Below are 14,625 nucleotides of genomic sequence, written 5' to 3' on the forward strand. Positions count from 1 at the left end.
CCATCATCTTAGGAAATCTCAACCAATGGTTTCATGAAAATCGATGACCCACAGTAAAGTTTATAAGACTGTAGCCACTGAAGAAAGAAATACTTTAAAATGCATAAAATATTAGTAAGAGCTATAAATACTCCAGCAAGTTTATGAAAAAATTCACAAATGGCAAGGACACCAGCCACAGGGAAGAGGATTTCCAAGCATCATATTTCCTGATCAGATATCCAACAGTGGAGAGAAAACACACTATAGAATTAGTTTTCAGTTGTAGCACAGTTATTCTGTAAGGACTGTACAGAATAACACATAAATTAAAACTACCTCAGGACATCCAGAGCAGGGTGCACTACAGAGCTGCCCTTGGTCACACTTACCGTACTGAATGATGATTACCCTGTATGAGACCTGATTTGCCTGTGTGTATTCATAGAGATCCCTACCTCATCAGAACCATCCGCACAGTCAAACTCTCCATCACACCAGAACCTTGAGGACACACAGTCTCCATTGCTGCAGAGAAAGTCTTTCAGTGTACAGGTCTGTGGCTCTGGAGATGGAAAGAAAGCATGGGGTGAGTATGTTTTAATCAGCTGCATCCCGATCAACATGAAGAGGTAATAGAAAAACAAAAGAGGTTTGGGCAAGCAGAAGCAATGAGATCATATGCGGGAAAGTCTCATGAAGAATCTATGGGATGTAATATACTAATTTTCAAATGTAATTCAAAAGTCATTAACAGAAGCAACATGATAGGAAAACTAAGCATTGATACTGACTTTTAATTATGTATGCTAGGGATTTTATTTACCTGATTTTGTCATAGGAGAATCCAGGGTTCATAGGACAAGAAGGGTATATAAACAGCATTGGGAATGGGTGGGTAGGCTTTCTTTAAAAACAAACAAACAAACAAACAAAACTAGCCTGCCTATTTGTTTGTGTAATTGTTACCTTTTCCCCTGTATGATTTACCTGTCAATTTTGAAAAATCTGCTCACTATTGATTTAATTTTAATTGGTCATATTTCCTTTAGGACTGAAATAAAATAGCATGCCTTCATTCTTCACTTCAGCCTTAGGGGTGTGTGTTTTGTCACAATGTTGACGATTTCTGTAAATCTGCCCAAGCACATTGACCACCACAAAGCTTCTATGGGGTCCCTTTTTCCTGTTTTCAAAGACCCCTGGATTTCAAAGTAGCAATGAAGCACGAGGTTACCACACAGAATGGCTAGTTCTTTATATATTAAGGGAGCAAAAACAAGCCTCTGCACTGAAAACTGCTTTCAGAACCACCCTTCATGAAAAGAAGACACTGAAGTTCAAGAAGAAAATCGAAGTTCCGAACAGTGGACTTCACAGGAAAGCATGGATTTTCTACCAAGCATCAATTATTCTATGTTCAACCAGTTATATTAATTGGGTGTCAGTAAGTTAGGATTGTTACATTTATTGTAAAGGATATGCTATAAAATTTTTTGATATATATTCAATGTGAAGACTCTAGAAATTCAAATAAACTAGAGGCAGCTAGTCAATGTACAAAATAACTAATTTTGTGATAAAATTACAGGGCACTTAAGAAAAGAAAATTAGCTAATTAATTCAAAATATATTAAATAATTTTTATCTACATTGATTATGTAGCAAACATCAGTGGCTTATATCACATTTTTATTGATAGAAAATGATGAGACACTTCAGGCATTTTCAAGACTGGCTTGGATTATGAAATGGTTCCAATGACAGTGACATTTCCTTGATTTTAGAGTAGAGATCATTGCTAAAGCAATGCCCATTGAACACTTAGCAAATGAAATGATCAGCAGATGAGGATCAATGACCATAGACCAGTCATCCTTGGTGAATGTAAGAATGCAAAAACATATTTGACTTCACACACAGCTGGAAATTAATGGCTCCACTAACATTCGAATTATCCTCATGCATACAACTGAATAAAGTTTTTGTAACCTAATTTAAAACAAAATACACTAAATCAGATTCATAAGCAAAACAATCCAAAAGAGAATGTAGGAGTATGTGGGTGTTTCTTAAGTGCAAAGCAAACCAAAAGAGAATTTAAGAGTATGTGGGTGATGTTTCTTAAAAGTAATATTGATTTACCATTTCTTATATGTTTTGTTCCTTAATATATGATTAACAGGAAGTGCTGAATATGCATCAAAGTGTACATTAATGGTCAACAGTTTTGAAAATATGATAGCATACCACTACTCACATGTATGTCCATGCACTTATGATGTAAAATTTTAGGAATTATGTAACCAACATATAGTGCATATATGTTTAAATAATGCTATATATATAAATATACATTTACACTACCTTTCATATCAGAAATTGGAAATATATTGATGGCATCCTAACACAGTAACGTTTACCTGAGATATTTCTATCTTTTTAATCTCTTTGTGATAACTTCTTGACTGACAACTTTTTACTTGTGTAAAACCACTAGTGTTTGATATGTTTAAATGTTTCATTCACTTCTGGTTCTTGCAGGGTAGAATTTTCAAACATCCAGACTTCAAAACTATCTTGGTGAATATAGACCTCTTCATTTTCATATGCATTATGCATTTAACATGTTAATCTACTGTGATACTTGTCTTGCTATGTATGTTCATCTTGCATATGCTTCTGCTTTCCTTTGCCCCAACTGTACTGGAGTTCATTCTTACATACTGTTTTGTCTCCTTGAAATGTCAGTATTCCTTATCTTAGTCAATAAGCTCAGATTAAATATAAAACTCGGAGGTCACACATAATTAGCTATTTTAAATGGACATTTTCCTTTAGTCTTTTTTTTTTTTTTTTTTTTTTTTTTTTTTGGTTTTTCGAGACAGGGTTTCTCTGTGTAGCTTTGCACCTTTCCTGGAGCTCACTTGGTAGCCCAGGCTGGCCTCGAACTCACAGAGATCCGCCTGGCTCTGCCTCCCGAGTGCTGGGATTAAAGGCGTGCGCCACCAATGCCCGGCAATCCTTTAGTCTTTTTAATGAATATGTTTTCAGTGACTAGTGAAGTCAGAATCCTGTCACCTCTCTTTGGTCACAGGCTGACTTCTGCATGTCTGAATAATAATGCTGAGCCATGTTGGGAACCCCAACTGATGCAGAGAGAAGCTATCTCAGTCCTCACTCTTCTTTTCCTTTTCTTATTAGAGCAACAATCTAAATTCTTGTGTGATTTCAACAACTCAGTGAACAAAGGACTACCTTAGCTGGGCCTGGTGATGCAAGATTATAATACCAGGTACTCTGGATGGTGAGGCAGGAAGATCACAAAACTAAAGGCTGCTTGGGCAACACAGTAAGTTTAAGGCCCATTTGGTCAATGAGCAAAATTCTACCTCAAACTAAATGTAACACTTGGTAGAAAATTTGCCTGGGATGTGTAAATTCCCTGGTTCAATCTCTAGTTACAAGCAGAAAAGAGGGGGATGGGAGGAGAGTGGAGGAAAGCAATGAGAAATTTCACTGAGTGAAATCTCCAAGGTTTCTTCTCACCTACCCTGTTGTCCTCAGTATCCTTCAAAATGAAATGTTTGTTCAAGGTATCTATATGATTAAGACTAAGCACATCAAACAAATCTAAGAAATATCTGATGCATCAAGTTTGTACATGCTTGTATTTTAAATTTAGTTTTCTTTAATATCATCATAAGTTCATCTAATTTTTATTTTAGTCACTGGATTTATAGGAGAACCTACTTTATAAAGGTGGTTTTAATTGATGATTAAATGAGTCTAAAACTTTAATGAGTCAATGTAATATTCTTTACATTTGTAAACCGTGATCCATTAGGATTACACACACACACACACACACACACACACACACACACACACATATATGTACATGGGAGACTTCACTGGGTGTTGCCATATTCAGATACAGCAAATCATTTGATTGTCAGGCACAGGTCCCACTGCCCAAAAAGTTGTTTGAGACATTAGCACATGTTGTCCAGCCTAAATATACAAGTGATTCAATAAGTTTTTCACTCCACTAACTACAATGTATTGCTCTGCAGATTATGTCATTGCCTCCTGGGAATGATTGCTGTTAGTCCAAAGAGATGAGGAGCAGATATTATTGTTATCCATCTGCATCAAATCATTTTAGAAAGGAACAAAATATAGATACTTAATAAATGTAATTTGGTTATTTTCTCATTTTAACCATGGTGATATCATTTTTTCTTTATATATAAAAGCACTGATAAGAATTTTACTAAAAAGCTAATGCCAAAGCATAGATACTCTGGCTCAGTGAGAAAATAAAATTATTGGATAATTATTGGTATCAAATTCATTGCATAAAAGTTCAGCAGACAGATGCCATCAGTGTTATTCTGTTTTTTGAGAAAAGCATCCTGAATGCAGATGGTGTTCACTACTCCAGAGAGGATAAATGATAACTTACTGAAAGATGCTCTTGGGTGAATTTGTAGTGTGAAAGGATTGAGGCAGAAATGGAATGAATAGCATCCGTTAAAAATGATATGTGTTGTGCTGTCTGCACATCAGTCAGCTCATTGTATGAACTTGCATCAAGGGCTTTCTTCATTGCATACTAATGGGCTGTATTAAACCTCATGATACTCTTCTACCAATTCTGTGAGCAGAAAGAAAATAACTCCCAAGGTAAGCATTCCAATCATTTTACGCTTTAAGAGTCGGGTCAATTTATTCTGAATATTCTGTCCAAATGTGCATATATGTATAAAAATGTGAGCTTCAGGACAGAGGGGTCCAAATTTTGCCTTAAATGAAATAAAAATTGCTATCCTGCTTATTGAATGGGTGTCAGGCTTGCAAGGTCATTAAGCAAGATTCACTTACTGCAGTTTTCTTCATCAGAATTATCGCTGCAGTCATTCTGGCTATCACACCGCCAGTGATCTGGAATACAGTTGTTGTTCTTACACTGGAATTCATGAGGTCCACAGGTCTTTTTATCTGTAATGAAAGAAACTGAGTTTTCGTGGTTGGCTTCCATTAAGACTTCCTTACAATATTCTAATTGCTATGTCAATGCATGGTATATTACAACTCAGGAACCTTGATTCAGTTACTGATTGAGAAGCATTCCGAGGGGAGAGTGAGCTGGAGTGCTGAGTTCACTTGACCTTTTGCACTTGTTCCATGTTACCATTGGATAATTAGAAAGCAATTAAACCAATGGGTGATATTTACATTAGTAATGTCAAAATTGTCCCAAACTGTACTTCTATCTCTAATATTCACTCTGCTTCTATGCAATGTAGCAAATAATTATTAATATAACTGAGGGTTTATTCTGTCCTGTTTCCCAAAGAGCTTATAATCATATACTATCCATGTACAGTTACCTACTCATCAATATATCCATAGCATGCATGTTATTGGTCAGTACTGGCTATGATACACTCATAACTTTGTAGATTATGTAGGCTGGATGTGCATTATCCAACCAGCTTAGGATGAGAAGCATTTTATGTTTCAGATTTTTACACCCATGTAAACATGAGGAGGTATTTTTGGGGTGGGTAGCAAGGATAAACAAATTTCATTTTTTCATAATATATACCATATGTTATATAAAATATACAACACACACCATATAAATGTACAATATGTTCTATATTATGTATAATATATAAATAAAAATATTATATATACATTTATATATTATATGCAAAACAAGAATTTACACAGCCTTTTCAAAGCTCCCATGCTGTGACCTCAGTCTGCCACATGAAGTCAGGTGTGAAAATTTCTTCTCAGGGCATGCAAGTCATGTTCATAATCTTTTAAGCATTGAACCATTTCAGAATTTAGACTTTCAAATTTGGGATGCTCAATCTATATCAATGTTTCCTAGTGTGTGTACAAAGCAGGAATATTGACAAGATGACATTCTACACAAAACTTCAAGCAATTCCCTGAAGTGTAAGGAGAAACATTAACAACGCTTTGTCCATAAAATCAACAGAAACTCTTTCAAGTTTAGGACTCTGATGAATTTTCAGTACCTGTGAATGGCATGGGAAATGCTATAACAAGTTTATGTTTACTCCTGATTTAGTACTTTATGCAAGTTCAGTTAAAATTAATATAAGAAAAGGTAAGCAATAGAAACATAAACTGAAATGAGAGTTTCTACACTTCTCTAGTATCAATCTCATTGTACAGAGTGTGAGCCAGTGCCTTTATACTTTGGCTGCTCTTTGTAGAATCACTTAGAGTTATGCTCTAATGCTCGTTATGATTTAACAGGGTTGAATTGCTTACCCCTGTTACTGGAGATTAAGCTCAGAGATTTCTAATGAATTGTGTGGTGATAATATTGACCTTAATCAATGGTTTAGACTGACTACATAAAGTCAAGATCTTATAAAATTAATAAAAAATATAGACTGAAATCCCAGTTCAGGGCATATTTCTCTCTTATGCATATAGATCAGCTTCTCAGACAGTTAAATTAAGGATATAAAGTACTCTTAAAAAGATCCACAAACTGAAAACTTTGGATCCCAGTTGGTGGAACTATTGCAGGTGATTGGATCCTGAGGGCACCAAACTCTTCAGTGGTGGTTGTAGACAAATGGTTACTAGGAGTTGAGGGCTTTCTGGAGTGAGTAGGTCATACGGTCCTGAAATGTGTATTTTGACCCCAGCTCCTTTCCTGAATGGGTCTGTGGACTGCAGATGAGCAGCTTTGCCCATTCCTTTACCTTCTTCCTTCATGTTCATACCACTCCTGGGGCTGGAAGCAGTAATGCTGGATACTGAATCTTTTTCTTTCTTTTACATTATTAATGTCTGATATTGTGTCACAGCCTCGAGGAGCTGAGTTGTATAGTCTCAACTGAGATGGGCAGGGAAGCTCCATTTCCAGACCATTAAAACAAGTGCCTTGAAAGTGACAGTAGTTATTTGGTGATGGTTGTTACTCTGTATTCCAAAAATCCACAGTGTAAACTTTTGACTCCAATTGGTAATGAAAAGCAAAGTGATTTAGGCATAATTTAGAAAATTAAATAGTAAATATCTATTCTGAACTCAGCCCAGCTCCTGGCTAGGCATTTTAATAAACATAATCACTCTCAATTCCCATAATTTGCTAATGAAGGATTATTACATTTATTTAAATAAAGGGGAAACATAAACATCAGAAAGTTTAAGTAATTTCCCTAATCTTACAAAGAAGCTCAATAACGAAACAGGACTTTATATTTAGCTAGTGCTCTGAAATAGTTTACAGAAGGAATTCTCATGACATAATTTAAATGCAATTCTCTTCTGAGGAAAAAAAAGGACTGCTTGTGCTTTCCTTCTATCCTTCCTGCCTACCTGCTAAGGCTCACTCAGAATCTAAGCTGTGCCAGGAGCAAGAGCTATGCTTAGTGTTTATATTATGTTTTCCCTACTTTATTTACTTATTTAAAGACCAATTTATAATCTGAATAATTCTAATATAGTATTTTACATACATTAATCAATAATGAAATATAATACCAATATTGGGATTTAATTATTGACTGAAAAATGAACCTTGAAGCTGAACAATTGGGGCAAATTATTTTATTTTGGCAATTAAAAAAACTCCTCTAGAATGCAGCTCTTTGTAAACATTAATTCTATTTATCCCTTAACATATATTGTGTAAATTATTTTAAGTGATGTTTTGAAATGCATGTAGATATAAAAAAGATCAGAATCAGACAGAAAATTTGCCATGTGATTTAATATTATGTCAGCAGCTCCAGGCAAGGCACAGTTCACTGATGAAAACATAAGGTTAGCCTATTTCTAGTATACATTAGTGATTTTTGAGTTTTCTCAAAAGCATTTAATTTTTTTATATTATTGTATTATGACTATTATTTGAAATTAATTTACAAATATAGATCTCTTTATTGGAATTTCCACTGAAGGCATGCAGAAATGATAGTGGGGAAAAGTTAACTGATTTATGTAAGACCATGAAAATTTTGTTTCCAAATTGCTTAAATTTTAGCTATGAGATTAAATGAAAGCCATATACATACAAACTATATCCTTGTAGAATATTTAAAATGTCCCATGATTATATGTATTATAGGGCACATGTAACATACATATTATTATTAACCAGGTATGCTAGTTCTATTTCTTATTAGTGTGATCAAGCATCTTATAAAAGCAATTTCAGTAGAAAAGGAGGGTTTATTGGACAAACTGTGTGAGGGTACCATCCATGATGGGGAAGACATAGTGGCAGAGGCATGAGACATTTGGTCACAATGTGTATATAGGTAGGAAGCAGAAAGCAATAGATGCTGGTGTTCAGTTTGCTTCCTCAGTTGTATGCAGTCCAGAATCTCAGATCATGGAATGATATCCCCATATTAAGAGTGAGTCTTTGAACTTCCAATAGGCTATTCCAGAAAATCCCACACAAGGACAAGCCCAAAGGCTTGTATCCTAAATAATTCTAGATCTTTTTTATGTTTAAATAAATATAAACTATTACTAACTATCTACTAAACACACCAGTTTTAAGCTTTAAACTCTTGTCTCCATAGGCTTATGGCCGTTCTATAATGCAAAATATATTCAATCCAACTTGGAAATTCCCCACAGTCTTTAAAAGTTGAAAAATTATTTGAAAAATCCAGTATCAAAAATCTCTTCTGCAAATCAAAGTAGTCTTTTAACTGTGAGCCTTATAAAAACAAGAAGGTGTTATAAAGATGTGATACATAGCAGCACACCGTAAACTTCCAAATCTAAAAGGGTATGGTAACACAGCAAGAAAAGATCAGCTCCAGGGAGATGGTCATCTGAGAGGGAAAGGGCCAGCTGCAGCTGCATGTGTTGCAGCTGGAGGTGGTGATGGAATCAAACTCTTGGGGGTGGGCATATCTGTTTCTGCTGCCTCTGGCACACAGTCTCATTCTGTCATTCTGTCACTCATTCTATCTGTCTCTCTGTCTCTCAGTATCTCTGTATCTCTGTCTCTCTCCCTCTGTTTCTCCCACTCTGTCTTTTTGTCTCTGTCTAGGTCTCTCTCTCTCTCTCTCTCTCTCTCTCTCTCTCTCTCTCTCTCTCTCTCTCTCTCTCTCTTCCTCTGTCTCTTTCTTCAGTTTTACTTCGTTGGCCAGCTTATCTCATCTATCATAAAGTCCTAGCATTTTCAGTATTCTGGTCTCTTCACCGTATTTTAGGCTACAACTTCACAGTTCCACACTATTGTCTTCTTTCAGGGACCCCAGCCCTGCAACACACAGACTAACCTCAGCAAGAAATCATGCTTAAATCTCCATGCTCTCCTTACACTTGCATACTTCATTCCTCCAACCCCAGTACCTTTTAAATGTAACTGCCAAGTGTTCCTTCAAGAGACCCTGATCACTTGATCATAGTTCCATCAATCTTGGTTTTGCTTTCCTGGAAACATCCCCCTAGGTGGTTGTTGAGAAACAGCCCCTGTAGCAGAATCCTCAGTCTGTGTTCTTAAGTTTCATTTGAATTTCACAGTGGAGCACTCTCTTCTAATCTCCTTCCCGTCCCTCTTCTCTCCCCTCCCCTTCTCTCCCCTGCCTCCAGCCCTCCCCTCTCTCACTGATACAAGTATATAAAGCTTGTTATTGTTTTTGCTGTTGAAATATAGTCTTCCTTTTTTCTTAGTGACTTTAAAAATTGGTTTTTATTTTATGATTATAATTGTACCATTTTTCCAATTTCCCCTTCTCCTTCCTCCCTCAGAGCCTCCCATGTAGCCTCTGCCTCATGATCTTTTCAGTTCATGAGCTCTTTTAATTCTTGTTGCACACACATGTACACACACACACTCTGTCTATCTATCTATCTATCTATCTATCTATCTACCTATCTATCTATCTATCTATCTATCTATCTCTATCTATATATATATATATATGTTATATAATAAATATATAATATATAAATACAATGTGTTCAGAATATAAACTTGGTCTATGTTTTCAGGACTGGTCATTTGGTATTGTATAGTCAGTTGGACTTCCTTTGCTGGGGAAGCCTATTTCTCCTACCACTGCTCTCAGAATTCCTTAGCTTCTTGTAGTCCCACCTGAATGGCTGCCTACACACGACCTGAACAAGAATGGCACCATGGACAAAGTGCCTGAGGCCTCCACCCTAGACAAAAACTACAAGAATTCTAATCTTTTTACCAACTGCAGGTGTTGTCTCAGCTCCCCCGGGTCTGCAGTTTTTCAGTAGCCCACATTTTTGTTCTTACCCAGACATCAGTATTTCCACATCTTTCTCTTCTCTTCACTGTGAGTGAGAATAAGCAACACAGACAGCAGCCATGTCATAGCTTGAATGTCATTCACGTTCTGCAATTTCTCCCACTTAGCATCAGTTTTGAATTCAGTCTGAATCAGTTCAGGACAAGGAAGAGTAAGGCCAGATTTTTATTTTTTTTTATTTTTTTATTTTGCCAGAATGTAACTGAAATGGCCTATATCCTAGTTCCCAATAAAGATTTGTTCTCTGAAAGCTTAAGAGTTGGGCCTCCACTGTTCCCATTTCTTTTGGGTTTCTAGTCTTCCAGACTCCAAAGAGAACAATCACTAATTTCTGCTTACAGGATTCTAGGACTTCTCAAGACCAGAGCTGTAATTCTGCTTACAGGATTCTAGGACTTCTCAAGACCAGAGCTGTAAATCCTTCCATATTCACTCCTAAAATATGTTCCAGAAACCCACAAACAACAAATTTATCACAATAACACCCCTAACTTCCTGGAATCTGTTTTCTGTATTAATTACTTTGCTGTGTATAAGGATCTGACGCTAAACTTTAATGAAGAAAGGGGAAGTATATATTGGGTTCACAATCAATCAAGGCAAGGAAGGCATTCTGCTATGTGTGGGTGCTCATCACATAGCATCTACCCTCTAGAAGTAAAATGATGAGTAGTGGTGCCGAGCTTGCATTCTCCTCCTTTGTACAGATCAGGGTAGCAGCACATGGAATATACCACACAGGTTTGGGTGCCCTTTTTCACCTAAATTAGTCCAATAAGGAAAATGCTCTCCAGACATCCCCAAAGTCTTGTTTCATAGTTGATTCTAGGTACTGTCAAGTGTAGCAATTAATATTAACCATGGCAATGAAGACAAAGAAACTAAAAATTTGCCTTGGCCAAACCTTCTCCCATACCTGAAATCACAGTCACTAGATGGGATCAAGATAATAACAGTATGTGTTAAACACAGCTGATGATTTCATTGAAAGTAAAAACAATGCATGTGCACACACAAGCACACACACACATACATTTCACACTACAGTACTCCAGACTAAATCAATTATCACTATGTCCAGCTTTTCATCATTAATTAGAAGAGTTAAATGGCAGTGGAACAAAGACTTTCCCCCCATTTTAGCATTATGAACATGGCAAGAATAATTACAAGATTTTAAACTTCTTAAAAGTTTGCCTATACACTAGGAGGTACTGCTACAAATCTGATCACCCCATAAAGGTAGGATAAGTGATCCTCAAAACAGACAACTATCTGTGTGCACTCTCTACTGAATTACTTCTTGCATATGCATATTTCTAAGAAGATATAAAAGAAGTCAGTGACCGTGCAGTAATTTCTCTGGAAAAACTGGAGAACTGTCCTATCAGCAACAATAAGAGAAACATGTAAGTATCTCTTTGGACCCAAAGGAGTCTATAGATGATAGGAGAACGGAATGAATATGGGATATACTTAGTAGAACATGAGAACCATCCCTATGTAAAGTATGTGTGTATGTAAGATTCTCATAAGGAAATTCTAAAACATTGAAAAAAAAACTGAACAATTTCTAGGAAATACAGGTGCACAATATTCAGTGAATTGAAACCTCAGTTATTATACTGACCATTTTCTCTAGCTTTATACATAGCTGATTCACTAAGTATCAAATTCCATTTGGAAAGATAGATATAATTCCAATGATATAAGAAAGTATCAATGATGTAGAATAATTACATAATCTTGAGAAAGCAGGAGAATGTGCAATATATGATTTAAAGAACTGTTATAAAACTATGGTAAGTGTAGGAATATTTGAATGAATGACTCCAGAAGTATAAGACCTAAGCTCAATAGATTTCCAATAACAATCCCTATTTAATTTAATAGCAAGATGAAATTCTTAATAAATATTACTGAAACTATAAACATATTTCAATTAGATCTTAATCTACACCTAAATTATTCTTAAATGATAATAATACTAAATATAAAATTTATGAATTATAAAAAACACTTGTATGGTCTTTTGGTAGGCAAGAGTTTCAGAAAAAGATCTCAACAAACAGTAACAATATAAAAAGTGGAGAAATAGTTGGCTAAATAGTTTTATATTAAATTGACATAAACTAGAGTCATTGTGAAAGAAGGAATTCCAAATGAGAATTTGACCCCACCAAACTGGACTGTGGGCAAACCCATGGTGCAATTTTTGATTGACGATTTTAATTGTTTTAATTCAAGTAGAGCTACATCACTTTATACCCTCTCTTTTTGCCCTCTAACCTCTCCCTGCAAACCTACTTTGAAATCCTCCAGTGCCCCCCTCCTCATATATTCATGATTATTTTTGTTACGTGTTTGTGTGTGTGTGTGTGTGTGTGTGTGTGTACAAACATATATAAATAAAACCTGCTGGGTCCTTACATGATACACATAAGTGTATGAGTTATACATACGTATACACATATATCTATATTTGGGGATATGTCCTAGATGAAATGAAGACTGATCGTGCTTTAAACAAGAACTGTAGACTAACGACACTCCAGTACAGGCACCAGAAACCTTCTTTCAAGTGATTGGTCAGGGTAGTCCAGTTCACTCACAGAACAATGTAGATTATTGCTGTAGCCCTTTGTTGCATATCAGGGTTGCAGGTGGACCTCTATTGCTGAAGACAGTGTGTACTTAAGACACAGGACTCTCATGCTCTGAGATGATCTTATTTGACAACATCTTTTCTGAGGTCTAGTTTGCATGCTTCTAGAAAATACTACACAAGCTACTAAAGGAGGGAAAGAATTACACAGTTCTACCCCAGCTGCCACACCTATGAAACACAACAATGGCAAGGTATGCCTAAAGGTACAATAAGGGACACTCACATGTTGGTGGCAACCAACACTGTCTAATTGGACTTAAGGCTCATTCAACAGGACGGAAATCATGCCTGGTACTGGAAAACCAGACATCTTCTCTGGGCTATTAAGGTCATGGATCTTAGAATAGAGTCTACTGCTAATACTTTTTTAGATTCCCACAATTCCTTACTACATTCTAAGTCATATCCTTATAACCAAAGTTGAGTATAGCTACCACTTCTCGTGAAAGAAAACTCTCATATTTTTGGTTGTGAGCCTGTAGGTCCCTAGCTCCTGTTTTGGGTAACTGTTGCCTTGCTTGCTGAGTTTGACCTTGATATCCTCCCTAAGCTAATTCCCTGCTGGGTTGCACCCTCCTGAATGCTTAAGGGAAGTTCCATGTCTGTCCTGCATATTGGGCGTTAACAGCTTAGTTGCAAGATTGTAAAACATCGGTAGCAAAATTCTGCCCTCTAGGGTTCTCCCATTGTGCTATAAGCCTGTATTTAAGACCTCCTCCCTCCTTCAATAAACTTCATTAGGCATTAAAAAAAAAAAAAAAGAAAGAAAGAAAGAAACCTCTCTTTCCAGCAAATGGAGACTACTACAGAAAATTACAATTGATTGATCATTGATGTTGGTGGACCCCTGTCACTGAAGGAAGTACCACTGATTGGGTAATTCTAGGTGCTATAAGAAGGCAGGGTGAGAAAGCCATGGAAAGCAAGCCACAAATCATGAGCCTCCTTGGCTTCTGCTGCAGAAAGTGTGATTTCCTTGGATGATGGACAGGCTATAAAATAAAGTAAACCCTTCATTCCCAAGAAATTCTGATAAGTCATTAACTGGTACCAGGAGTACAGTATTGTGACAGATCTGACCATTTGTTTTTGGGAGGATTATGGTGGTATCTGAACATCGAGCTGGAAAAGCCATTGAGTGCTCAGAGCTCAATGGGTGGTTCTGTGGAAGCTTGGATGATAAGAATGCTGAAACAACGCAGATGATGGCTTGGAATGGGAAATTTTAGAGCAAGTTTGAGAGACCCTCAAAGACTCTATCTGGGATGTTTTCTGATATTTTGAATTAACAATGATTAAAGTGAAATATGTCCTTTTCAAGAACAACTGATGTTGGCTCACTGGAGCTGAGAAGTAAATAAGGCAAATTTGATCATATGGTCTACATGAAATCCTATACTACAAACTTTAAGATAACAGTTTTCTAGAACACTTAAGATTTCTCTTGGTGTTTGTGCCTCTAAACATTAATTTCATGTTGGCTTTTCATCCATTGGGATAGTATTCTTCAATAAGCACTTACGTACACAATCTATTTTTCTACAGGAAGTGGAAGAATACATTACTGTTATAGAACCTGAGAGGAACAATTCCACTTACAGCTGGTCTATCTGGGATCCAAGTACTTCTGTTTTGGTTTTTAAATTTTATTTTCCTCTTTATTATTCCAGG

At 36.2% G+C, this 14,625-nt stretch overlaps 1 protein-coding gene across 5 annotated transcripts in view; it reads right to left on the reverse strand.

Annotated features, from left to right (window-relative positions):
• Positions 1-14,625, reverse strand: part of Lrp1b (LDL receptor related protein 1B) — a 1,927,307-nt gene that overhangs the window by 166,003 nt on the left and 1,746,679 nt on the right. For all 5 annotated transcript variants that reach the window (XM_037205578.1, XM_028868856.2, XM_037205579.1 and 2 more), the window contains 2 exons: positions 4,867-4,983; positions 438-544 (listed from right to left, as the gene is read on the reverse strand). In XM_037205578.1, the coding sequence (XP_037061473.1) occupies positions 438-544; positions 4,867-4,983 (224 nt within the window). The remainder of the gene's footprint in view (positions 1-437; positions 545-4,866; positions 4,984-14,625) is intronic.

Source organism: Peromyscus leucopus, chromosome 4 (genome assembly GCF_004664715.2).
Source record: "Peromyscus leucopus breed LL Stock chromosome 4, UCI_PerLeu_2.1, whole genome shotgun sequence".
In the NCBI taxonomy this organism is placed as follows: domain Eukaryota; kingdom Metazoa; phylum Chordata; class Mammalia; order Rodentia; family Cricetidae; genus Peromyscus; species Peromyscus leucopus.